We start from the raw sequence: 27,492 nt of genomic DNA, 5'->3' as shown, positions 1-27,492 counted from the left end.
AGAAGCCCAGTGCATGAAATTTGTGCATGGGGGATGGAGGATCCCTCAGCCTGCCTGCACCCTCTCCAATCCAGGATCCCTCTTGCAATCTGGGATAGCTAGTTCCTAATCACTCACCTGCCTTCCTGTCTGATCATCCCTAACAATTCTACCTGCCTGCCTGATTGCCCCTAAATGCTTCCCTCCCAGCCTGCCCACCCCTAACTGCTCCCCTTCTTGCCTGATCACCCCTAACCATTCTACCTGCCTTCTGATTGCCCCTAACCACCTCTGCCTGCCTGCTTGATCACCCCTAATCACTGTGCCTGCCTGATTGCCTCTAACTGCTCCCCTGACAGCCTGATCACATCTAACTACTCTCCTTCTGGCCTGATCACCCCTAACCACTTCACATCTGCATCACCCCTGTACCCAGGACCTAGGCTTCCCTCTGGCCAGCCACAGGCCCTGGGACCCCAGCTTTGTTCCCTCTGGCCAGCTACAGGCCCCCAGGATCCCCAAGCCAGTTTCCTGCTGTGGGTTAGACTTTGAAATTTCATCTGTGAGCAAATATGGGGCGATTTAGGAATTACTTTAAATGAAACACTTCCTTCCCTGTGCTGCTTGTATTCTGAAGATACCCATAATTATCCACCAACTAAACAGGGGATTTAAGGCCCACTGTGGAAATCAAAGCCTCAATTTATTATGCATTTTCCCACACAAACATACCTAAGGGATAATGCTGTCTGTGGCCAGCAGCTCTGCACATGAGACTCTATGGATGACATCTCAAATTCTTCAGGGTTTGTTTGTTTGTTTGTTTGGTGTGTGTGTGTGTGTGTGTGTGTGTGTGTGTGTGTGTGTGAGTGTGTTTCTTCTGATTGCTTTCTGTGGTGTTGCTCCTAGCTCAGAGGTTCCCCTTAGCAACTGCATGGCTTCAGGATGTCTCTCCTAGGCCCTCTGGCTTTGTGGCTCCTTCTTTGATCTGTACCTCAGGTAAATAGCTTTATACCCCTGCCAAGTAGCTAGCTTTTCAGATTTTGCCCCTTCAACCCAGGAGGTCTTCTCAGAATTGCCTTTCACTTTCTCCTGACTCACTGAGCAGTGTTTGCAAGCATTTAGGTTCCAGTCCTTCTTTTGGTTTGCTATACATTTTGTTGTTTATTGTGTATTATTTCTAGATAATGTTCTTTAGGTTTGTGACATAAGGTTTATAATGTTCTCAGCTTCAATAAAACTAATTTTTTTCTCTTTTTGTTAAATTTTTATCATTTTGGAGGTTTGTAAACATATGGCTTGCCACTATCTTTCTGGAAGCCTATCAATGTATGATTTATGCTTGAATTTTTTTTAAATCAAATTTGTAAGACAAAAAATATGTTCATATGTAAAGAAATTTAAAAATTCATGAATATAATGTATTAGTAATTATTAATGTGCTGACATATGTATCTCCACTGCCAGTATTTTTCCTGAGCCTAGCATTATCTCATCATCACTTAACTTAGATGATAAAATACAATAGATGCCAATAATTCTTATGTTTTAAATAAGCTGCAAACTGTCACTTACTAAGCAATTAGAAGAAATGCAGTTGAAGCTCTTAGCACATTACTCAATCACATGTAAATTAGGGTAGGTTGGGAATAGAAAAGGATTTTTGGAAGGAGTTCTGTTGTGGCAGAAGCATGGGAGTATATCCTCTCATATTCAAGCCCAAAGAAAGGCTTAGGAGAGACCACTCAGAAATTGCAATTTGCATTTCTTTGAATTTTGGGGACACAGTGAACTGGTATCTAGTTCATTTCTGATAAGGGACTACCCGGCTAACTGCTCTATGCCAGAGGAGTTGCCACACTGAAGATAATCTCTCCTTCCAGTGTTTGTTGGTGGCAAAGAACACTTGATCTGGTCCATGGGCAAGATGTGGGTCCCATGTGAGAGCATTTCTTACCCGATCAAGAAAGCACTTGGTGGGTAAGGGTTCCCACAGAATATAGGAGTGTGAGATGTACAGAGTAAAGGTTTGTGAGCAACCAGTGAGAGAATGTTTTCATACAATTCATGGGAACCACAAATGAGACATATAGCAATTAAATATTATCAACACTGCAACTCTTCTGCCCCTCTTCTTGCAGTTCTGATCCCTTTTATTTTGCTCTACTTTTTATTTCCTAGCACATACCTTCTAACATACCATATCAGTTATGCTTCATATACACAGAGATCTGTGTATAGGTTGTTGGTATATCCCAATCACCAGAATAATACTTGGGTCACGATATGTATTAAGAAATAGTTATTGAAGGAATTTAATTGGGTTCTCCAAAGAGCAATGAAAGAATTCATGAAAGTGAACATTGCACACTTTCCATGCTCAGGCCCCAGGGTGAGAACATTGTTTTCTGAGAACAGTCAAGTCCAGCATTTCCACTCTGACCTTCCCTTCCTGTCCACTTTTCCACACTGACCTACAATTCTGCAGAGGCCACAGATAGCCTCGTTGGTGGGCAACTAGGAATAAAAATTCTTAAAATGGTTACTAGAGAAGAAATTGACCTCTTTCTTAGTACAGGTAACCTGCTCCAGAAATACCTGGGCTGGTGGTGTGTAAAACTTTAATTCTAAATAAACTTAATTTTTATTAGTAGTATTATTAATACTACACTAGATTGATCATATTAAAGAAGCAAATGGTTTGGAAACTGGCAATAAGTGAAGGAATATTTGGTTACCTGAAGTTGACCTGAAAATTCACTGGGGTTGTGAAAAATTTCATCCAAATGCATCATGGGTTTTGCATGGGTACACTTCTAATTATATTCTACAAGCCCTGCTTATTTTATAGACCAGGAACATTGCAGGTTAATAGCACTCATTTTGTTTTCTCACTGTAGCACTTTCCCTCCTGTTAAAATTCTGACCATCTTTTTATGGTCATGGTTGGGACTGTTTCTTCTACAACATCATTGGCAATTCAACTCGCAAGTCAATATCCAGTAGCCCTCATTTTCTAACGTGTAATAAAGTACACAACTTATATTAAACACTTAATAGATGGTTGATGAGTAAATGAATGAATAAGCTATAGGACATCTTGAGATTAGAAAGTTTTAGCAGCAGAAGGAAGGGCAAACTATTATTAACTGTGTGAGAGTTAAAATTAAGTAAATAAAATTAGTGACTACACGTTCATTTATTGAATACCTATAAAGGCCCAATCAATTTCTTTAAAAAATGAATGAATGAATGAATGAATGAATATTAACATAGATGAATTGTGAAAAATGGCTACACATGTAGATGCAAGATAAAAAGAAAACACAGGTTTATTGATTTGTTTATTCATCTATATTTATGTCAATAAAATGGATATGTATATTTGTCTCTATTTTTCTTTCAGGTGATCCTTGTCTTTGTACTAAGCATTGGGTCTCTTATAATCTATTTCATCAATTCTGCTGAGTAAGTAAAATCTTCAGTCACCTGTGTCTGTTTTTAACATAAGATTGTCTTGAACCCAGAATTTTCTTTCAGGAAAAATGATTAATATACTTTCAAACATATTCCCACTCACAAGCTCATTAAAAAGGATAAGTGCTTAATTCCCCCTGAAAACACTAAAACCAACTCCACAAAAAATTCATGAATTGCTTCTGCATCCTGCCAAACTGCATTGCTAGTGGCTGGGAGGCCATGCCCATGTCTATTCCATGATCTCTGGAACTGCACACCTCCAGAAGTTGTCTTCTCCTTTGGGCCACGTAGGAAGGCTTTTTTTTTTTTTTTTTAATATCTCTTATTGATTTTTTTACAGAGAGGAAGGGAGAGGGGTAGAGAGCTAGAAACATAGATGAGAGAGAAACACCGACCAGCTGCCTCTTGCATACCCCCTACTGGGGATGTGCCTGCAATCAAGATACATGCCCTTGACCTGAATCAAACCTGGGACCTTTCAGTCCACAGACCAACGCTCTATCCACTGAGCCAAACCAGTTTTGGCAGGAGGGCTTTCTTTTTATATGCCTTTGGACTCTTGAGATATTGAGGTGGAAGTTCTGTGTCCATTTCAGTGTTGCTCATAGATTTTAGACAACTTTGTTAGTCTTGAGAAAGGAAAATACTAGACCTCACCTGGGATAAAGGAGCAAATTATTGTCTGCTCTTCACGGAAGGCATTTCCTTCTTTTATGACAAAGCAACAATGGTTTCTTGAACAGAACCCAGTCTAATCTGAACCCCATGCTGATCTTCTGGGAATTTCCTTGGATTTCCAGCTGAAGTAAAATTGGGGTTTCAGGGCTCAGAAGTTGGGCAGCTTTAGAGATCCTAGGGAAACTAGAAGTCTTTGCTTTCTGAATTCCTTACTCTGATCTTGTAGGATTTTTTTTTTTAATTTGGCTTGAGTCAGTTCATTTGATCTAGAGGAGCTCTATATTTGAAGGGTACAGAATCCTAAACTTCCTTCTGTACAGAGATTCATGCAAACCAAGAAGAGCCACATAATCTTTAGGCCTCTGCATCCCTGCTGATAAAACTGAAATAGAAGCAATAAACTCTAGGAAAGAAAAAGCAGGTAATTTTCCTTTTATTTTCAGCTCTATGCATAGTCTAGTGTTTTTATTTATTCATACCTCTACTACCAAGACACAGAAAATTTCCTTGAGATATGGACTTACGTGTCATTGTGAATAAATAAAAAATTGCCTATGTTTCCTTTTAATTTGGTTCAATGTAGACACAGCTTTTAAAATGTATGTCTTTAGAAACTGTCTTTGTTTCCTTTGCAGCCCTGTTGGAAGCTGTTCTTCATATGAGGACAAAACCATCCCCATTGATTTGACTTTCAATGCTTTCTTTACTTTCTATTTTGGGTTGAGAGTAAGTACCTATTGGAAATGGGAGTAAACAGACAAAGACAACAGGTACAACACAGAGAGATCTGTGTGTGCCTTCATTATACAATTGTTCTATGTTGTCAAGCACTAGAGTTAGAGGGTTTATGTCCTAAGTTTTTAAAAGTATAGTGAGACATAATAGCTCTCTCACCTGCACTTGAAGCTGTCAACCAGGCCAAAAATTCTGACACAGATAAAAATGATCTTTTAAAAAATATCATTACCCAGTAACACTGCCCTCTTTATTGGCTTTCCACATACCTTGAGAAAGCTTTACTAATAATCACAAGCTAACAGAACCTGAATAACAAGCCTCTGAAAATGTCATTGGCTTCACTGATAGCTGATGTGCCATTAACTATATAAAGTACTTTTTTGTATTTGTGCATTCCAAGTTTTTATATACATACTAGAGGCCTGGGACACAAAATTTGTGCTTGGGAAGGATCCCTAGATCTGGCCAGTGATCAGGGCCAAATGAGGCCTTCTGGCTCCTGGCCAGGGCCTTTCTTCATTCTGTGCCGCCCCCTGGTGGTCAGTGCACATCACAGAGAGCAATTGAACTCCCAGTCTCATAGTCAAACTCCCAAGGGAACAATTTGCATATTAGGCTTTTATATATATAGATAAAATATACCTTATACATATGCTTGTAATGTGTATTTCTATGACTGTCCTTCAGCACGTACTCTGACCACACTGATCATCAAAATCTTCTTGTTATGGCAAACTCTCCATCTGGAAATACTCTCTTTTTTATTCTAAATAGGGAAGCTCATAAATACAAGTCTTGGCCAACCATACTTGTAGATAACTGTACCTTTTCCATTGAAGACCACCTTAAATCACGTTTCTTCTTTGCTCATAAGCAGAGGGTTTTAGCTCTATAATTATAAAACTCTGGGAACAGCAGAAAGGTCAGAGTATGAGACTTAAAGTTCCAGTAAATAAAAAAAATAAAATGGATTTATGTTCATTTATTGAACACCTACTAAAGGTGCAATCCTTATGTCTACATATATGCATAGATCATATAGCTATGTAAAAATATATGTGTGTATATAAGTGTGTGTGTGTATATATATATATGTACATAATAGAATTAGATCAAAACTCCAATTAATGAATGAAATGTAGCTAAATAAAGGCACTCTAGTGTTCATAAAAATTCTTGAGGGTAATAGAATTTGGGGTCTTTTGTTTCCATTTCATAGTTTTTGGCAGCTGATGACAAGGTCAGGTTCTGGTTGGAGATGAACTCAATTGTAGACATCTTTACCATCCCACCAACATTTATTTCTTATTATTTGAAGAGTAATTGGCTAGGTAAGTATAAAGTTAGAATGAGCAACACTCTCTTAACATTCATTCACAAGTATCTTTCATTTTGTTTTATAATGCCCAAATGCCATTAAAAAAAATTCATCACTGTACTTGTACCTCACTAAACTTGTATGGTTTTGTAATATATTTTCAGAACCCTCTTTGTTTTTTAAACCTCAGTACCTAGAAATGTAATGTACCTGATGAACAGAGGGTGTTGGTATTTGTTATTGTTAATAGACTGGCTCCTCCACAACTTGAGAGGCAAGGCCCCAGTTTCCCATCCCCCCGGGGCCCCTTTGTGCTGGGATCCCACATGGACTAGGAGAGAAGAAAAAAATCTCTCTTGGTCTTTGAAAGCTATAGATCATCATATCTAGACATGTTACAACATATTAGAGATTTATAGTTACTTTGTCTTTAAGGTGGTCAGTGCATGTGAGTTATTTTGCTTTTTCTAACTTTAATTTTATGTAATTTTACTTATTATCTATAAAATATTTATTGCTATCATTATTATAAAACTACATAAAGTAAAGCATCATACAAATGTGAGAAGCATATTATAGATATCCTGTAGTCAACAGTTTAAATGGATTATAGATCATTTGTTTTTTATCCTAAGGAAGAATTAAGTGAAATGTAAGTAGTGCTTTTATATGCTTTCTGTTAGCTCAGCAACCCCAGGTACTATTATAATTCCCATTTTACAGATTAAGAGTTAGAGAAGTTAAGGGCATTCCTTTAGATTATAACACCTATTAAGGGTCAGGGCTAGGATTTGAACTAGAACTCATATTCTTAAATCTACAATGTTATAATTTATCCGAGGCCTGGTGCACAAAATTCGTGCATGGGTATGGTCTCTTGGTCTGGCCTGTGATCAGGGCCATCTTCTCCGGCTGCCCACACCTGCCCTCCCGCCCCCTTCAACACCCTCCCATCTCCCGCCTCCCCTCCCCTCCCCACCCCCCACTTCCCCATTAGCCATTGGGCAATTGAAGCCTGATAATTCGGAAAAGGGACCAAGAGGTCAGCTATTCCCACAGCTCACTGCCCTATTCCTGCTGCGGGTTGCCCTCTGTGTGGGGGATGACCTGAAGGGCAGGGGCCTTGGCATGCCACTGCCTGCACCCCCTGCCACTGACCCCAGCTCCCTGTTCACTATCAAGTGATCCGAGCCTGCTGGCCAGGAAGAGGAACCAAGAGGCTGGCCATTCTGCTGCTCCCCAGCCATGTCTCCCCACCTCCACCCACCCCAGTTCCCTGTTTGCCATCGGGCAATTGGAGCCTGCTGGCCAGGGGAAGGGACCAGGAAGGGTCAGTGTACCTCATAGTGACTGGTTGAGCAGCCATTCTGGTTGTTCACCGTTAAAATCAATTTTTATGTTACCCTTTTAGAGGCCTGGTGCACAGGTGGAGGCCGGCCAGCCTGCCCTGTTGGGGACCCCAGATCTAGGTGAGGGTCCCTGCTGGGGGGCAGGGCCAGCTGGGGCAAGAGGCTCCAGACGTTCTGGTCTCTAGTCATTCTGGTTGTTCCACCATTTCAGTCACTGGGCTTTTATTATATATTTGAGCATTTCAAGAAGCGGAAGAATGTAACTACGCCCCAGTGTGTGATAATTCAGCTCACTCTCTGGAGTAACCCTCTTCTTTTGGCAGCATTCTCCTTTCTATTGCTTTCTAGGTTTAAGGTTCCTAAGAGCATTGCGGCTCCTAGAACTCCCTCAAATCTTGCAAATTCTGAGAGCTATCAAGACCAGGTAAATGCCCTTCCTCAAATACTACTCACTCACTGTTTGGGATTAGGAAATGAAAAAGCTAACTTCACCTTCAATTCAACTAATTTCTCCTCAGAATTTCAGGGCAAAAAACCACAAAATCCTAGAGCTGCCAATATAGTATTCTCTCACTTCCTCCCACTGTGTAAACATTACACACTAGCTGAAAAGTTTGCAATCATTTTGAAGGTTTTGTTTCTTCTTTGTTTTGTAGAGCCACAATGTGTAAGTCCATTCAGGTTTTGGTTCCCCTACCACCTCTACCCAAATAAAAACTCAGAACAATTCTGAGGCTTCGGTTCTATACATTTGCAGTTATGAATCATGTCTTTCCTGGCTGGGACCTAAGACTATCCCTCTGAGCATGAGAGCTGCCCAGTAGCAGCAGTGAACTATTGCTTACAAATGTCTCAAAAATTAATTCACACTATCTTTGAGCAGCAATATAGGAGTACTTCTAAAGTTTTAGCAGTATGGTCTTCTGTTACCCACTCAATATGTCCATGTGTCTCTGTGTTCTCATCAGAAACATCAATATCACAGGCCAGGCGTATTTTGCTTCTAAATGTTTATGTATGATATCGAATTCAAGATGGTAAAAGCATGTCCTTGTGTAATAAGTGGCCCTACAAGGATTTCACCTAAATGATAGGGCTTCATTTAGGAGGCAGGAGCTTATCTGGTCCTTTTCACTCAAAGATCCTGGGCTGAGGCTGGCAATATGGAACTACAGTTCCGTGACCTACTCAATATCATTGTGCAAGCCCACTCTGGATGCTTGGGACACTGACATTTGTACAATTCCTTTAGACAATGTAGCGATTTATTAAATTTACTTTATTATGATACATATATAATATGTTTTGAATGCAGTATAACATTAGGCCAGTGGATACCATAGCAAAATCTAAGGTTTTTTCATCAAATGTATGTAACCGGGTGTGTGCATCTTCAATGCTAACCTGTATACGAATCAGACAGAGGACCTTATAACACCGCAGATCTGTAGACCAGGCATGGGGCTTGGGGTTCTGCATTAATGCACTCCTAGGTGAGCATATCCTTGCTTCAGGTCCATGAGCCCTACTTTGAGTAGCAGAATTTTAGAAGATGAGGCATTTGTGTTGTTCTGGGACCTGTCAGAACCCAACAGCTCTTTGTCTTTCTTCCTCTAGCAATGCATTGAAGTTTGCCAAATTGTTATCAATAGTGCTCAGTACCTGGTTCACGGCTGCAGGATTCATTCACCTGGTAAGCATCTCATCACACTCTCTATAATGGTGCCGGTCATCATAAATGTCTTTTCTTTAAAAAATGGGGGTAATCCTTCTAAGCTCCTGTCTCCATCACTGTAACTGGTGTGAGGTTTATCTTTCTAGTTCCCTTTTCAGGGTTTTCTCCACTCCCATATTTATGACAAATATGTATCTCCTAACCTCAAGGTATAAATGTTCCTCCTTCAAGCTTTCAAAACCTACACTCTGAAAAGGATCTAATAAAGCTTACCCTTCAAAGGTATAAGCAATAGAGAACATTTATTTCTGCATCTTCATAAAGGTTCCAGAACTTTTAAAAAGAATAAGAAGTCAAAGCCACTGTTAGAATTTAAGTATAAAAGCTGGAGAATTGTGGGGGAAGTGTTGCTGAGTTGTAAAGGGAAGTTTTGGGAATTTATTTGTTCTCCTGAAATGAATCTGTATACATAGCTGTCTCCGTTGCCTAATGATAAAGCTAGTTTTTAGCCCACATTATTCAGCAATATAATAAATGGACTTCAGCAATAGGAAAGAAATTCCTAGAAAATGTAGAAATTGAACTGGGATGTTAAAAGTCTAAAGAGGCCTTTGAGAAAAGCAAAGCAAAACAAAAAAAGTAGGAGTTTTCATGTGAGTCCCTTTCTCAAAATTAATTAAAGCAATAACAAGAAAAACATAAAACTACAAATGCGAATTGTGATATATGAACCTTCAAAAAATGTTCAACCAGCCATTTCCCCTCTCAGCACTGAAACAAGCAAACAAGAGATTCTCCTGAAAGAAATATCACAGCAGTAAGGTCCCTGGAGCCAGAGGGTTGGTCCAAGGGCATGGGCTTCCCAGGAAGAATTGTCTCTGTTGACACCTATTGCCATCACAGAATGGGAGGAAGAGGATGCTAAGGAGAAACTATGGCAACAGGACTTCTTGCCTTCAATAGCAGTTCCAATGAGAGGCTCTCAGGCTGAATGTGGCCTAAAGTCACATTTTATTTGTTTTAATTATGTTTGTATTTTACTTTCATTTCTTGCTAACTTTTATGGGAATTGTGATTATGACCAAACACACACATATAATCCTATATAATAAAAGGCTAATATGCAAATTGTCCCCTTGAGAGTTTGACCGGGAGCTCAATCACTCACTATGATGTGCACTGACCACCAGGGGGTGGTGGCATAGAACATGTTGGATGACAGGTGGCAGTGGTGGGGCACTGAGGGAGCAAGGGAAGAAGGAGGTTGGGAGGCCGGGAGGTGGAGAACTTGATTGGCCCTGATCTCTGGCCAGGACTAGGGGCTCTAACTGTGTACAAATTTTTTTAAATATATTTTATTGATTTTTTACAGAGAGGAAAGGAGAGGGATAGAGAGCTAGAAACATCGATGAGAAAGAATCATCGATCAGCTGCCTCCCACACACCTCCTACTGGAAATGTGCCGCAACTCAAGTACATGCCCTTGACCGGAATTGAACCCAGTACCTTTCAGTCCGCAGGCTGATGCTCTATCCACTGAGCCAAACCGGTTTCGGCAAACTGTGTACAAATTTTATGCACTGGGCCTCTAGTGTAAAAATAATGTAACTAATACAAATCATGTGGAGGTAGAAGATGGGAGAGTGTTCCTGTATCCACCTCTTCCATAGCACATTAATGTAAAACTGAAACACAGAATTTAAAAACATAAAAATTCAGTTGCTTTGTAATAAGAATTAAAAATAGATCATTATCTTAACATTAGTCCATAATCCTTTATCTTAACTTTAATTTCCTTCTCACCTGGGCTTAGAGGTTGCTGCTAATATGGTTAAGAGGAAGAGCAGACCTAACAAGCCAACCAAGAGAGGCTGCCATGTCTTTGAGGGGTGCTGGGAGGAACAGGGAAAGGTTTGAAACACTAAAGTAATATTGCCAAAAATAGTGAGTTAAACATTAAAGGGCTAAATTATTGTGAAGGCAATTTCCAGGTTAAAATAAATTTAGTTTGTACATGTTGTACAAGGTTGTGATTGAAACCATGTGTTAAGATGTTATTAACAGAAACTCTAAGGCTTTGCATAAAGGAAACAATCCCAAGTAACTCTTGTATTTCTGTATGAAATATATATATATATATATATATATATATATATATATATATATATATAGTTTTCTTATAGGACAATTAGAGACCCGGTGCATGGATGTATGCACTGGTGGGGTTCCTTGGCCTGGCCTGCACCCTCTGGTAATCCAAGACCCCTTGGGGGATGTTGGACTGCTTGTTTCAGCCCGATCCCTACAGGCCAGGCTGAGGGACATATATATATATATATATATATATATATATATATATATATAGTCTCAGAAAATAGTGAAGACTCCAAAAGTCAGTAGAAACAGATTCTACTACCAGCTATGATAATTAAGTATAGACATACAATTTCTTTTTTACATCAGATTGGGATATTATAGGAGTACACACTCATAACCTACTCATCATACTTAAACTAGGGTCAGCATTGGGCATACATATCACTTTTACAAAGTGATCATGTGCCTGAGAAAACTACATTATTTCTAACTTCCATTCCGGTTCTGAAAAGCAAAACAAAAAACCTACTTTTTTTAGGCATCTTTAGAATTTTATCATTTTTGTGTCAAATAGAAAAGGAATATGTGTAGGAAATATGTAAGCTATTTGAAAACATGTCTAAAAATGTCAAAAACAGAAAATTGTATATATTTTATATCATTGTTATATGTTATTTGTAATATATATTGTATATTTATAATAAATTTATATATATTATATATACATAAAGTATAGTGTCATTGCCTAAGTTGCTCTTTTTATTTAATATAAAAAAGTAACCTGATAAATTTAGTTTCCTTAAAACATGGAGATTTAGGGGGGATGTCAGAGAAAATATTTTTCAGAGTATTTTTAATTGCTGAAAAAATATTTTTGGGGAGTAGGGGAAGCAACCTGGAAAACTTATTTGTTTGCTTTTCCTTAGGTATTTGCTTTTATGAAATTAAGTTCACTGAAATGAAGTGCGTATTTTGTGCTTCTTTCTTTAATGATAGATAAACCTGATCTGGTAAAAAATGAGAATGAATAGTAATTACTAAACCTGAGATCCTTTGGTGTCCATGATGGCTCCAGAATGTGGTGATGTGCTCATATGAAAAGAGATATGGGCAATAAATTACACTAGGGAGGATTCCACATGTGAGCTCGAGCTACATGCCCTCTTAGATTTCAGCAACAATCACAGTGGGGGGGAAAATACCAAGACTTCACAATCACTACCCTAATTTATCAACCCTTCCCAGCAGCCTATGAATCATTTAATATTTCATTTGTTTTGAATTAAGTATTCTTGCTTATTTTTTTATAAACTTTCCATTGGATTCCATTTCCTGAATTCTTTTCTGTTGACAGGTGGAAAATTCTGGTGATCCCTGGCTCAAAGGTAGAAATTCACAGAACTTAACGTATTTTGAATCTATTTACTTGGTCATGGCAACAACATCAACTGTTGGCTTCGGAGATGTGGTACCCAAGACATCCCTAGGACGGACCTTCATCATGTTCTTCACACTGGGGAGTTTGGTGAAGAATATTTTTAATATCTTTTGAATGTAGCACAGAAATGAAAGGCATTTGGTTAATGGTGAGAAAAAAACAGTATAGTTTTAAGAGTGAATGTTACATCATCAGATGTCAAATAAGTATGAAAATATATACGGATCCCATGTTTTTCCAAACTGCATCTCCCAGAGCACATGAAGTAATTTACAGTACTTGGTTGCCAGAGATGAGGAGGGTCAGCAAAGGAGAGTAAATTTTCCTTATTAGCCTCTACATCGACATGCCTGTCTTCCTTCATCTTTGGCCCATCAAATTAAAGTCTTTCCTCCAAAGAGGAAGGGAATTTGAGATTTGATCTGAAGGAAGTTCTATTCCTTCCAGCTCAAATGAGTAAGCTCTCCAAACCAGCATTTCCCTTCAGATAAGTGAACATTTGTACATGATTCAGCAGTGTGTGTCAAGTTTCTAATTTCAATTCCTTAAAACCATACCACATTCTTTATTAATACCTTTCTGATATTCCATTGTCCAACACTGCTATATCCCCTCATTTATTTTTCCCTTAACTTTGCTCTGTCCCATATACTTTTTTTCTCCTAGGGTCCTAAATAATAACACATGGAAGGGCACTTTGTAGTGATGAGGGGACAGAATGTGTAGGAAGATTGCCTTTCTGCATATCCTTCCTTCATTGTTCCACCATTTTGAATTCAGGAAAGCATTTTATTTAATTTAAATCAAATTCAAAAGCTGAAGTAAGAAAGAAACATGGTCTTTCTTTAAAAAATATCATTCACAATGATGTCCCTCATAAGTTAGACAATGTTTTGCGTACCTCTTTTCTTCTTTATAATCTCAGTATCCTTTATATTAAATGATGAGACCTAAGGTTTTTATTTGCTGATCATTTTAGATATTATTTGCAAACTATATCCCTGAGATTGTGGAACTCTTCATTAGCAGGAGGACATACACTAGTTCCTATGAAGTGCTCAAAGGAAAGAAGTAAGTAGCTTTCAAGTATAATGTTTACCGTTTGAGATATTCTACTAATCGCAGACCTCTTTCTAAACACCTATTGCTTGATCTAGGTTAATATATTGGCGGGATCATTCATTCACTAAAGAGGTTGTGTTAAAATAAATAGCAAGAAGATTGCATTTGCTACTTGATACAAACTCAGACAGAGGTGCCTATAAGTGCTTTAAGTCAACTTAAAATGGCAGATAATGTCATTCACTATCAAATATTGATTGTGACAATATTTGGACCTTCCTTATCACTATCTATTCTCTTATATCCATTACTAACTTTGTTATTCATTTTAAGCATGTGGCTAACTCATGCTAATTTTACATAATAGATCAAATTAAAGCCACAGTTTGAATTTGAAATAATTCAGTTGTCTTAGCCAAAACTCCTCTAAACCATATGGGGCTCATTCATGGGCAGAGGTTTGCTGGAAGGAGGAGCAATGTCAGCCTTTTTACCAGTACTTCCACAGATCTCCTTTGTTCATGCCGCAGTCATTTGTTCCCAGGAGGAAAACAGACTTGATTTTACCTTTTTCTCTCTGTGAATATATGTTATCTCAGTTTCTATTATGCTTTTTCATATCTTTGGGGGGGAAAAGAAAGCAGCAGAGATCTTGAATTCAAAGTGATACTTTTTTATCTAGTCTCTGTCCACTGTAGAGGAAAGAAGCACAATATAGGCAAATTCTTTTGGCATGGTCTCTTAACATAATGGATGAAGACCATGACAGACCTAGGACTAAGAAAATAGTGCAATGAATGAAAATAATGAAATAAATTACTTAAGCCAAAGTTTGACCCCTTTATCTCAGGAAAGTGATATGTGACCCAAGCTAAATCAGCCAGTAAGGTCTAGAAAATATAAGGTAAACTTGCACTAAAATTATGCTTTTCATTTTCTTAATTGGTTAGTAGCAGGAAACATATCTATATGTTAAGCCTAAGGAAATTTCCACCATAAAAGTTAATTTACACCATAAAAGTTACATGCTTATATTTTTGCACCTCTCCTAGGTTTCTTTCCATTGCAGTCACTTTTTCTAACTACTAGATAATTTTACATGCAGAAGATAAAGATAAATAACCTAGATTCTAGTGCTGTCTCAGCCATAACATTTAACTATGGGAAACTCAACTAAACACTCTGAGCCTCAATTATTCCTCAGTGAAGAAATGACTTGATCAGCCAATCAAGACTCAAGTGCAAAGTTAAATCAAATTACATATTTCAAGTCTAAGTTACAAATAACCATAAAAATAGCAGTTATGCCGAAACCAGTTTGGCTCAGCAGTAGAGCGTAGGTCTGCAGACTGAAGGGTCCCAGGTTCGATTCCGGTCAAGGGCATGTGCTTTAGTTGCGGGCACATCCCCGGTAGGGGGTGTGCAGGAGGCAGCTAGTCGATGTTTCTCTCTCATCGATGTTTCTAACTCTCTAACTCTCTCCCTTCCTCTCTGTAAAAAAATCAATAAAATATATTTTTAAAAATAGCAGTTATGATAGTTATTATTGTATTCCTAAAAAGCTACATGTAATTCAAATGTGTGGAGTTATACCCTGTATGAGATAAACTGGAGATGACAGAAATCTGACACTGCTTTTGTATAATGGAGATACTGTCCTGGGTGTTTCCATTTTCAAAACCTTGGTGACTCAAATGCCAAGTGTATTTAAAACTAAGTTTAAACCCTAGCCGGTTTGACTCAGAGGTTGGTCCATCAGCATGTGGACTGAAAGGTCTTAGGTTTGATTCTGAGCAAGGGCATGTAGCTTGGTTGCAGGCTCAGTCCCTGGACTGGTGAGGGTTGGAGTGGAAGGCACCCAATCAATGAGTCTCTCTCACATCGATGTTTCTCTCTCTATGTCTCTCCCCCTCCAATTCACTCTCTTTAAAAATCATTGGAAAAAATATCCTGAGGTGAGGATTAACAAAAATAAGACAAAACCTTAAGTTTAGGCTAATTTTCTACCTCTAAATCTAGACAGGAAGATATTTCTGTTCCTCAGATGATCCAGCTAATATGTCTTGCTACCTAGGTTCATTGTGGTTTGTGGAAACATCACTGTGGACAGTGTGACTGCTTTCCTGAGGAATTTTCTCCGTCATAAGTCAGGGGAGATTCACACTGAGATTGTTTTCCTGGGAGAGTAAGTATATCTGTTTGGCTCATAGGCTCTAAATTAATTCTTGAAATATATGTGGATATTTTTAATGGGAGAAAATGACCCTTTTAATATCCATAGAAAAAGTAGGAAATAATAAGAAGCAAAAAGAAAAGGCAAAGTAATCCCATGATCAGAGGTAATTTCTGAAAAAAAGTTGAGAATATATCTTGCCAGACGTTTTTCTGTATACGTATGTACTATTAAGTGATTCCAGATCATTAAGGTTATTCTATACTGATTAATCGTATATTATATATTACCATAATTTTGCACACATGTCTAGCATACTTCATAATTATAATTATAACTGTTAATTATCAGGATTGGGAATCTAAAGTTCAAATAGGTGATATTTTGTTCCATGCCGTTTACGTTTTCACAAGCATAATCCAAGTCAAATATTTGTACAGCACTGGGACATACATATTTAATACAAAAAAAGTTTAAAGTGGACAAAATGATTTCTAATTATTTTACTTTATAATTTTGGTTCCCAGTGAAATGAAACATTTTTTTTGTGTGTGTGCATTTTGAAATTCCTCTTTATTTATTTATTTATTTTTTACTCTATTTTCTATAAGGCTGTTCATCTGTTATTTTTCTGGCTTTTGAGCACTCAGTGTATAATAATATGAACTGTTTTGTGTCATATATTATAAATATATTTTCCCACTTTGCCCTTCCATTTTCTGTGCTTTCATTTTAATATAGTATTTTATTTACATGTACTTCAATCCATTCACTTATTTTCTTTTTTTGTTTTGTTTATTTTTTGCTTTTCTTACATTCTTAGGCCTCTCTGTTTTAGGATATAGTAAATATTTCTATAAGAGTTCTATGTTTTCATATGGAAATATTTTATATTTTAGCTCTGGAATTGATTTGGTGTAATGTGAAAGGAGTTAGCTTCTTTTTCCCCCCAAATGGTTAATCACTCAATAAGTAAGTCAGACAGAATTGAAGTAACATTCTTATCTCATAAGGAAATGTATATAAGATTCACACCAACCTTTACATATTTTGTAGTTAAAGCAAAACAACAAAGTATTGTCTTTGATATTCCTGTTTCCCTCAAATCCTATGTATACTTTCATCAATATCATCCCTTTTGTCTCCTAAGTAAATTCTAATTCTATTTCTATCATTTCATTTCCACTATTAACAATTTTGTTCAATGTTAATATCTTACCTCTCCTGTATCTCTATAAAGGCCACTTTATTGATTGATCTCTTTTAATCTGAAATGGCTGGTGACTTGATTTGATAAATTGAATGCAGCAGAGGCAAAACTTTGTTAGTTTCAGGCCTATAGCAGTTGGCAGTTTCAACTATCACTCCAAGAGAGTCTTAAACCCTAAGCCATCATATGAAAAGTCAGAATAGTTTGCTTGGGGAGGAGGCCCATGAAACTCTCACCTGCTCCAGGCTGGTAGCTGAGGAAGCAATCACGTGTGTGAAGTCATTTTGGTCATTCAAGCTCCCAAAATCTGATGAATGTACCCACATGAATGGCCACAGTCAATACTATGTGGAATTACATTGCTAAGAACAGCCAACCAAAAAATCATAAGAAATAATATATTATTGCTGTTTTAGATCAAGAAGTTCTAGAAGAGCTTGTTTTACAGAAATAAAACATGGTTAGTGGAAGTGGGGTGCTGTCATAACAAAAGCCAAAAATATAGTCTTTTCCTTGAAACTAGTGGTAGTCAGAGGCTGGAAAGGTTGCATGGAGACTCTTTGTAGAGGCCAGAAGAACATTGAGGAATTTTTTATTAGGTACTGGAAGAAGAACAGAATTTTGGTAACCATGTCACTAAAAGTAACATGGAAGATAGAAAATGTACCTAGCGCAGTCGTGAAGCTGGCTAAGAAAATTTCCCAAAAGAATGTTGAGTGTCATTTGCCACTGTATAATTGTGTATAAGACATGGAAATTGAGCTGAAGAAGAAACACCTTAATTTTCAAGCAGAACCGAAGGGGAATATAGTAGTCCCATAACAGTCTCTCCAGCTTGGGGGGGAAAAAAAACAAAAAAAACAAAACAAAACAAAAAAAAAAAACTTAAAGAGGAAAATTACCTCAGGAGAAAAAAAAAATCAAATCCAAGATGCTACTTATGAAGTATGACCTCAAAGTCAAATGTAAAGATCCAGTCAAGGATGCAGTTGAGGACCCTTTGTTAAGACCTCAGAAAGATTTAAGGTAGGACTCATTGATGATCCTCTCAAGTTAGCCAAAGGGCTTCTAAGAATGTGAGGACATTGTTCCCAGAATCCTGCCTTTCTCAAAGTAGAGAGGAATCATGAATATGACTTTGTGGGCATGCCATGAACCTGAATAGTATGTATAGAGCCTTGTCTATACTTTAAATACAATTTTACTGATAAAATGTACTGCCAGCTTGGGGTAAAGGAACAGAGTTCAAAATTAAAAAAAAAAAATCTTCTTGACCTCCAATGCAGCACAGACAGAAATCAAGCTCTTCTCAAATTCAAACATGGAGCATTTATTAGATAAAAGAAAGGATGGATTAGAGGGTCAGAGGGAAGATAAAAGAATCAAGAAGAACAATGGATTAGCTCATAAGGACAAAACTAGGCTAAAAAAAAATACAACCCTCTGTTGCTGGAGTAGGGGGTCCTCATGGTATGTGCTCTGATGGATTTCAGAATTTCTATGTATTAATTTCTGGTTATTTATATTTGCCCTTCATTACCACCCTCATCTCTTTTATTAGTATATATTTTTTTATTGATTTCAGAGAAAAAGGGAAAGGGAGAGATAGAAAGATTAATGATGAGAAAGAATCATTGATCGGTTGCCTCCTGTATGCCCCTTACTGGGGATTGAGCTCCTAACCCCAGCTTGTGCCCTTGCCTAGAATCAAATACAGGCCCCTTCAGTCTGTGGCCTCCTCTGAGCATCACCCTCACCTCTTTTGATTGGGAATGTTTATTGCAATTTTTCTATTCCTTATCATGGCATGTTGGGTGTGGAGATGGAAATAATTTAGTTCACAGGTCTTCAGCTAAGGATGAGCTATAACTGAGAAGCCTCATCCACATATAGCTAGACCTTAAGATAACAAGATGCAGGACTTTGACCTGATTGCTATAAAGAGATGACATTTTGAGGGAGAACATGAAATTATTTTGTACAGGAGAGGGTTGTGGATTCTGTGGCCATAGGGAAGAAGGTGGTAAATTGTTTTTGAAAGATGTCTACCAGCAATTTCTCCCAAATGTTTACACATAGACTACTCCTTTAACAACTTAGACCTGAGCTTCAAACTCATCTATGGATTGAAAATGAATCAAATATAGGTGTGTTCCAAGAGGAAATACAAATAAATATAACAGTATCTAAGTCAATCATCCTTTTTCTTCTTTGGTCCTACATTCTTTGTACAGGGTTCCTCCTTCTTTAGAATTGCAAACAATATTTAAGTGCTACATGGCCTATGCAACTTTTGTTGCTGGATCGGCGTTGAAGTGGGAGGATCTGAGGCGAGTTGGGGTAAGAACTATTTTTTCTTTGTTCTTTATATTTAACCTCAGCTACAACAGTTAAGATGATAGGATCTAGTCTCTTTCAAAGGCATTACTCCGGACCCTTAAATTTGGGAAAATACAACTTTCTCAATTTTAAAAACTGATCATGAAGGAGATGCAGTAATTGTCCTCCAGTTTCTTCTTGACAAATATCAAACAGACTTCACTGTTTATATAAACTTATAGTTAAATTATTTATTTCACTAAGTTCTCTACCTAGAGCAGTTTTATTTTCACAGTCTAAGAGATCTGAAAAAAAATTATGGATAGCCAAAGTGTGTTTGATCTTACCATTCAAATGCAATTCTTACCAGAGGACAGATTTACCAATTTCTGAGCACACTGATATGACTTCTGATAGGAGAGACATGAAAGAAAATAGCAGAGATCCCATTAAGGTTGGAACTAAAACTAATGATTAAAGGCCAACCCTCTAGACAGCTTTCATTTAAGATCAAAGACAGCTTTCTCTCATTTTATAGGTTTCACAGAATCATATAAACCAAAAAAGTCTTCAGTTTTTTTTTAAAGGCAGAGATCTATAATGTTCATGTAAAGAATTAAAGCAGAAAATTATAGACTCAGAATAATCTTTATCTTTCCTGCACCTTGGTTTTATGAGAGCCACATCAATAATTTTCTATAATCTTAAGATTTAGCATCCACAATTGAATAATGGCTTACTTTGAGTTAAGCAGACTTCCAGTTCCTCTTTTCTTTGCTGTCCTAAAAGGCAAACAAGTGTACAGGAAATGGCTTTAAAAGATCGTATTACTTATCATCAGGCATAAATTGATGCTTGGGATGATAGGAAAAAGTAACTATGCACTTTACCCATTTTATAGCAATATAATATCTATGTTGGAGACCTTGTGCCCTAGGCAACTCATCCACTGTAGCCCTCACAGTCCTTACAGCATTTGCAGGACTATGCTCATGATGTGATTGCATCCATATCAGAACTCCTTCCGTACTGTGTTCTCTTTCTTACTCGAAGTTTTATGAAAGCACACACACAACAACAACAAACAAATATAAGAGAACTCAAAAGAGGCACACCACAGCATTCCCCACTTAATTAACAAGACGGTTGCTGTCCAATCTTGAAGAATAGGTGGAATCTGCGGAAGCATGCCTGATTATAGCCAACCCTTTGTGCAGTGATTACCATGATGAAGACACTTCAAACATCATGAGGTATGAAACTGGCACTGTGGTATTTTGTGATCCAATGCTGATACATTTCTGCCTCTTTTAAAGCCTGGTACATAGGACTAAGCAGGAGATGTCACAGCACACCTTCCCGCCCCTCCCCCCCCCCCGAAATAGTGCAGATATATGAAAAAGTAATTGGAAATAAGAATATTATGAATGTCTCTGGGCTTGTCCACATACTTTGCTGAGTTTTCATATAGATAATAGCTATATAAACTTAAAAAGCAAACATAGAGATAAGTGATAACTGTTCAGATAGCATCATTACTAACATTCCTCCTCCTCAAAAATAGAGATGTTCTTGGTGATATGTGAACCCTATTATTAGACTTTACTTATAGTTTCCTGCCCCCAAGTAGTTCTGGTGAAAAGTTGCACATGGTTTAGATTTATTTTGATGTGCTTATGACTATCTGAAATTATTTTTAAGGTGTCTAGAACTAGTGTTACCATCTTTAACTGTGAACTATCTATGAGTATGAACTAGACTTGTGTAACAGAATTCAATTATCCTTGTGATAGCAATGAGTGTTCCTAACCCAGGTGACCTTCTGCCCGCCCCCCCCCCCAGGCAAAATAAATAGAAATATTTGAAGGTGATGCTACAAAGAGCAAGAAACAGCTGAGAATTTTCACCATGTATGATATAGTAAAAATGACACAGACTTTAATTTCTTAATTTGTAAACTAAGAACATTGGAAAAGAGTGTCTATGAGCTATTTCTAGCTACAGATAGTAATTCAACCTCTATTTTTTTCTTGTAATTAATGTGTTTGAGTTTAAACTATATATATACAAAATGATTTATTTCCTTTTCAAACTTTGGTCCCAGAAGACCATAATCTCCAAATACCAAGAGCTGACCTTTTTATTGATTTGTTTTACTAAGTCACTAAAACAACTGCCACCTTTAGTGGGTATTCTATTAAACAGAACATTTTTAGAGAATGTGATAACAATGAAACTTATAATATGGCATTTTATTATGCTTTCCCAGATATCAATTTAACACTGAATTGAATTATATTACAAAACTATTGTATGTGGCCCATCACTGATAAATGTATTTGTTGTTTATGTAGGGTACTCTCTGTCAAGAACTATAGCCCTAATACCAGAGTCATTATACAGATACTTCAATCCCATAACAAGGTATTATTTCTTCCTATTCTATCTAGTCTATAGAGCTAGGTGAATTTAGTACATCTATGTAATAGATTAATTTAATACTTCCAAATGGGTTTGCACTTGAAAGGTTTTTGCCAATTGTGGGTGACATTCAGAGTCTCATTAAGACTGTTAATCACTTATGAATGTAAATTAAGAAAGAGGTATATCTGCATACTTTAAAAGCTGCTGCCTGATGGTCTAACTTCCAATCAGCTTGAATCTAAGTGATAAATAAGATCCTTTACTTTGGAAAACTGACAGGGACACTATCAAATACCGGGAGCCACTAAAACTAAAGTAGGCTGATTAGACAATTACAAAAGTTTGAGAGACAACTAAGAGCTAGGTCAGGGTTGATTAATAAGGTTCATCTTCTACACAAGGGCATTCCTTTAAGAGATGCCAACCAAACAGGAGGGATTGATGTTTTTTTTTAATGCAGAAAAACTAACACAGAGAGTAAAGGAAAATGAACAAACAGAAATATGTGTTCTTAACAACAATAACAAAAAGATTAAATCTCAGAAAAATTGTTAATGAGAGATAAGTGCCTTACCTGACAGAGAGTTCAAAATAACTGTAAAAAATGTCACTGAACTTTGGAGAAGAATAGATTTAAAAAGTGAATATTCAGCAAAGATGTAGAAAGTATGAGAAAGTACCAAATAGAAGTCACAGAGCTGAAGAATATATGCATTATAGGGCTTAGCCAGATTAGATAAATCAGAAGAAAAGATCAGTAAACTGGAAGACAAAGTAGTAGAACTCACCTAACCAGAGCAGCAGAAAAGAATGCAAATGAGTGAAGATAGTTTAAGTAGCTGATGGAACATCATGAGACCAAAATTTGCATTATGAATCTCACAAAGAGAAGAGATATCTGAGAAATAATGGCTGAAAACATCCTAACATGCAGAAGGAAACAGACATCCAGATTCAGGAAGCTGAAAATTCAAAACAAGAAAAATCCAAAGAAATCCACACTAAGATACATTAAAGAGTAAAAAGTTAAGGACAACCAACGGGAGTTTACTTGAGACTTTTATTGTTTCTTGAGGCAAATATTTATTGCTATGATGTTAATTATATACCAAGTCTAAAGTAAACAAACAAACAAACAAACAAACCCTTAACTCATAGATACAGAGAACTGATTGGTGATTGCCAGAAGCAGGGGATGAGATTGGACAAAATGAACAAAATGGGTGAAAGGGGTAAAAATTCACTCTTTCAATTAAAAAATCATAGAGATATAATCATAGAGCATAGTAGCTATCCTATATAATAAAGATGTAATATGTAAATTGACCATCACACTCTTGCACAAGATGACTGCCACAAGATGGCTGGCAGGGGAGGGCAGTTGGGGGGACCAGGCCTACAGGGAAAGGCAGTTAAGGAGACCAAGCCTGCAGGGGAAGACAGTTGCGGGCAACCAGACCTGCAGGGAAAGAGAAGTTGGGGGTGACTAGGTCTGCAGGGGAGGGCAGTTGGAGGTGACCAGGGCAGCAGGGGAGGGCAGTTGGGGGCAATCTGGCTGGCAGGAGAGGGAAATTGGAGGCAATAGGGCCAGCAGAAGAGTAGTTAGGAATTGATCATGATGGCAGGGGAGTGGTTAGTGGGTGATCAGGCTGGCAGGCAGAAACAGTTAGGGGCAGTCAGGCAGGCAGGCAGGCAGGCAAGTGGTTGGGAGCCAGCAGTCCCTAATTGTGAGAGGGATGTCTGACTGTCGATTTATGGCCTAAACTCATAATTGTACATCTCCTGAGGTGTTACCAATTGGGGAGGGTGCAGGCTGGGCTGAGGGAAACCCCCCCACACCCTTCAGTGCATGAATTTCATGCACTAGGCCTCTAGTAGTTAATAATATCTTATTATATATTCGAAAGTTACAAAGAGAAGAAATCTCTAAAGTTATTATCACAATAAAAAATAATCACTATGATGATGAATGTTAATTAGACTTATTGTTTTGCTCATTGTGCAATGTATATAAATATTGAATCATTATGTTGTATACCCAAAATTAATATAATGTTATTATCAATTATATCCTATAAGAAAACCTCTCCAAAAAACAAATAAACAAAAGAGATTGTAAATTCAATGTAGAATCATAGGTCTAGCTAAGCCCTTTGACCTGATTTTTTAACTATAGCTAGTTTCCTTTTAAAAAGTGGAATAGTTGACCACTAACCACTTCTAAATGTTGAATTTGTTCTTATCACTTGTGCTGACCTGGGCAAAATAAATGCTTTAAAGTAAAATAGAGACATTCATCTAGAAACAACTTTTTAAAGTTATATTTATTTTTAATGTTTGACCTACTTTCTATCATGAAACAGGATTTTCTGCCAAAGATTCCCAGCTGGAACTGGACTATTGGAGACAACATCATCTGTTTTGCTGAATTAAAACTTGGATTTATGGCTCAAGGCTGTTTGGTGCCAGGCTTGTGCACCTTTCTAACATCTTTATTTCTTGAGCAAAACAGTAAGGTAACATTGTAAACTGATGTCGAATCTTGGCTCTATCCTCGTGTTCTTACATATTAGGATCAGAAATTGATGTAAAAAAATAAGGAAAGCAAGAAGACCCAAATAAATGAGATTTGACTTCTTTTTGAGCTAGGAAGGAATTGAGAGATCTAGACTGAGTTCCTAGATACTGCATTGACCTTATAAAGAGCAATTTATTTTATTCTTGCCAAAGAATATTGAATATTTGTCTGCAAAATAGAGACCATAACTCTGCTTCCTACCTGCTCTATGATATTATGAATGTAAATATATTCATAAATGTAGAAGCACTCTGAGTTATTGAAATAAATGTAATTAAATGTTATGTTATTAACATTTATATATATATATATATATATATATATATATATATATATATGACTTCTCCATTAATAACATAACATTTAAGAGAGAGGGGGGTAATATGCAAATTAGGCTGGGATGCTGTAAAGGGAGGGCAGGACAGGAGGAGGTTGCTTACACAGGTGAGGTCTGGAGTGGAGACAGAAACAAAGACAGGGGGCCTGCCTGAGATGGCTCAATGGCTCAGACAGCCCAGAGTGCACACTGGCAGAGGGGCAGTGGGGGCCTGGGGCAGAAGTCAGGCGCAAGTCCTGGCAACCTGTGAAGCCCATCATGATTGACTCTGGCAGTGGCCTGCGGGGTGCCTCCTTGCATGATTTCAATTGCATGCTGGGCCTCTAGCTTAAATATAAATTAAAAACAAAATGCTCAACATGATAATTATATTCCTCAAGTGGCAATAATAATACAAATAATAATTAAAATCTAATATTCAGATTACTTTGGGCCATTCTATACAGTAATAATAATAATGACCACAGATTGATTGCCTACTATGTGTTATGCATTTGAAATACAGGTAGTAACCTACTTATAGGTCTGTGTTGTTAACTAACTTGGTCATATAGTAAGTGGGTAACAGGACTAGAACTGTCTGATCTGTGGTCTTACCACTATGCCCTAAGACTATAGTTTTATTCAGAATCTTCCACATCAGATCCTAGGAAACCTTTGTCTAAGAATAAGCAGCTAAAAGAAACTATTAGAATGGATGAATATAGCATAAAGTATGGCCTTGTAAATGCCATTTCCATGAAATGCTCTGGGAAAGGTTCTAATCCTCAGCTGGGCCTGGTATCCTATTGTCCACTTTTCTCTTCATTTAATAGTCCACACTTTCATTTTTTGTACATGTAATTTCCCTCCTGGTCTCTCTTCACACTTTACTTCCTTTGTTCAATAAGTTCAAACAATTTGTATATATTCTCCAGTTTCTTTTCTGGTGCCATTAAGGAAAAAGAAAAGAAGTGAAAGATGCTCTGGCCAGTACAATACTAACTGGAAAACAAACAAACAAAAATTCTTCTGTAGTCTTTTCTGTGAATGTGAGGAGAAATAGAAATGTATACAGATAAATAGAAATGCCCATTAGGCATCAGGAAATGAGCATGATGCTACCACACTGACCATGCTTTAACCTTCAATTAGCAGTCACTGTATATGACCTAGGAAATGGCTTGTCAGGAAATCCTCTCTGCGCTGAATGTTTAGAGAGTGGAAGGTAACTGCAGTGTCTATTGTGATAGTTGTTATTTTAATCTCTATGACTAAAGAAAATGAAAAGGAATGTGTTTTCTATCTGAAGACCTCATCTCTTTCAAGGAAATATAGAAGGTATAAATGGAATCCCAGCCCTATTATGCTTTTCTTTTTCTTTTTTTACCTGAAGTTGTAACTTCCTCACTGAGGATCATTATATGTCAATAATCATCATGAGATGGTTTTTGGAATACTGGAATTGAGAGATATTTATGGCTATAATCATTTTTTTTTGGAAGTAAAACCTGAAACTCACTTTTTTAAGAAATTCTCAACTGGGTAGAGTCAGAGCAACATTTTTTTTAATTCTGTATGCTGCCCTGGTGCTTTAGAGTCTGTAATTAATTATTGACTTAGTTTTAATGGCCAGGACTTCAGTGTCTTAGGTCCCATTTTTCTCTCATTATGTACTTAACTTTCTGACTGTTTTATTTTTTAAATATATTTTATTGATTTTTTACAGAGAGGAAGGGAGAGGGATAGAGAGTTAGAAACATCGATGAGAGAGAAAGATCATTCAGCCACCTCCTACACTCCCACTCCCCTTTACCGGGGATGTGCCCAAAACCAAGAATGCCCCTGACCAGAATCGAACCTGGAACCCTTCAGTCCAAAGGCCTATGCTCTATCCACTGAGCCAAACTGGTTAGAGCTTTCTGTCTGTTTTTATATCTACAAATGTGTGTTATTAATATCATAACCAGATTTTTCCAAATATTGAGTTAACATTTGTGAAAGTTCTTAGTACTCAGATGAAAAGGCATTGAATCAATAATATATGCTTTTGTTTAGCTGTTTATTTGTTCTGCTATATTGAATATATGATGGTAAATTATAGTCTGAAGAGCATTCCTGGTTGGTTTTAGGCACAAAGCATTTCCTTACAAGCTTAAATTTACATTAGATTTGATTAAACCGATTTATTTGAGCTCCCCAATTCTATCCTAAAATTCATCTTATCTTCCCATTTCCCTTCCTGACCTAACTAAAAAACTAACTCAGGAATCTTCTCCATTTTTATGGTTATCATGTTTAGCATTTTTGAAAAGTGGATCATTTAGTTTAGATGTACTAAGTCAATTTCTATGGCAATAAGGACTTAAATATTGATATGAACTGCACTGTGAGGTGAGCCCTCCTAAACAGAGAAATTCAAGAGTATGGGAAAAGGCAGGGGTTTTAGGTGAATCTTGGGAAGGGTAGGAGGAATGCCTAGATTGCTTGAAATGGTGATCTTTATATATATATAAAGATCACCATATTCAAGTTGTATGTATATTATTGATTTTTTACAGAGAGGAAGAGAGAGTTAGAAACATGGATGAGAGAGAAACTTCCATCAGCTGCCTCCTCTACCCTCCCCCCTAATGGGGATGTGCTTGCAACCAAGGT

General features: G+C 37.3%; 1 protein-coding gene across 1 annotated transcript in view; it reads left to right on the top strand.

Annotated features, from left to right (window-relative positions):
* Positions 1-27,492, top strand: part of KCNU1 (potassium calcium-activated channel subfamily U member 1) — a 119,649-nt gene that overhangs the window by 8,779 nt on the left and 83,378 nt on the right. The window contains exons 3-14 of the mRNA XM_036457143.1: positions 3,386-3,447; positions 4,773-4,863; positions 6,095-6,206; positions 7,891-7,966; positions 9,160-9,235; positions 12,669-12,839; positions 13,732-13,823; positions 15,889-15,999; positions 19,432-19,537; positions 20,687-20,769; positions 21,871-21,940; positions 24,304-24,456. Of these exons, the coding sequence (XP_036313036.1) occupies positions 3,386-3,447; positions 4,773-4,863; positions 6,095-6,206; positions 7,891-7,966; positions 9,160-9,235; positions 12,669-12,839; positions 13,732-13,823; positions 15,889-15,999; positions 19,432-19,537; positions 20,687-20,769; positions 21,871-21,940; positions 24,304-24,456 (1,203 nt within the window). The remainder of the gene's footprint in view (positions 1-3,385; positions 3,448-4,772; positions 4,864-6,094; positions 6,207-7,890; positions 7,967-9,159; positions 9,236-12,668; positions 12,840-13,731; positions 13,824-15,888; positions 16,000-19,431; positions 19,538-20,686; positions 20,770-21,870; positions 21,941-24,303; positions 24,457-27,492) is intronic.

The sequence above is a fragment of the Pipistrellus kuhlii genome, unplaced genomic scaffold (assembly GCF_014108245.1).
Source record: "Pipistrellus kuhlii isolate mPipKuh1 unplaced genomic scaffold, mPipKuh1.p scaffold_m20_p_3, whole genome shotgun sequence".
NCBI classification, from domain to species: Eukaryota; Metazoa; Chordata; class Mammalia; order Chiroptera; family Vespertilionidae; genus Pipistrellus; species Pipistrellus kuhlii.
The sequence above is the reverse complement of the archived record's forward strand: the minus strand, read 5'-3'. Positions and strand labels throughout refer to the sequence as shown.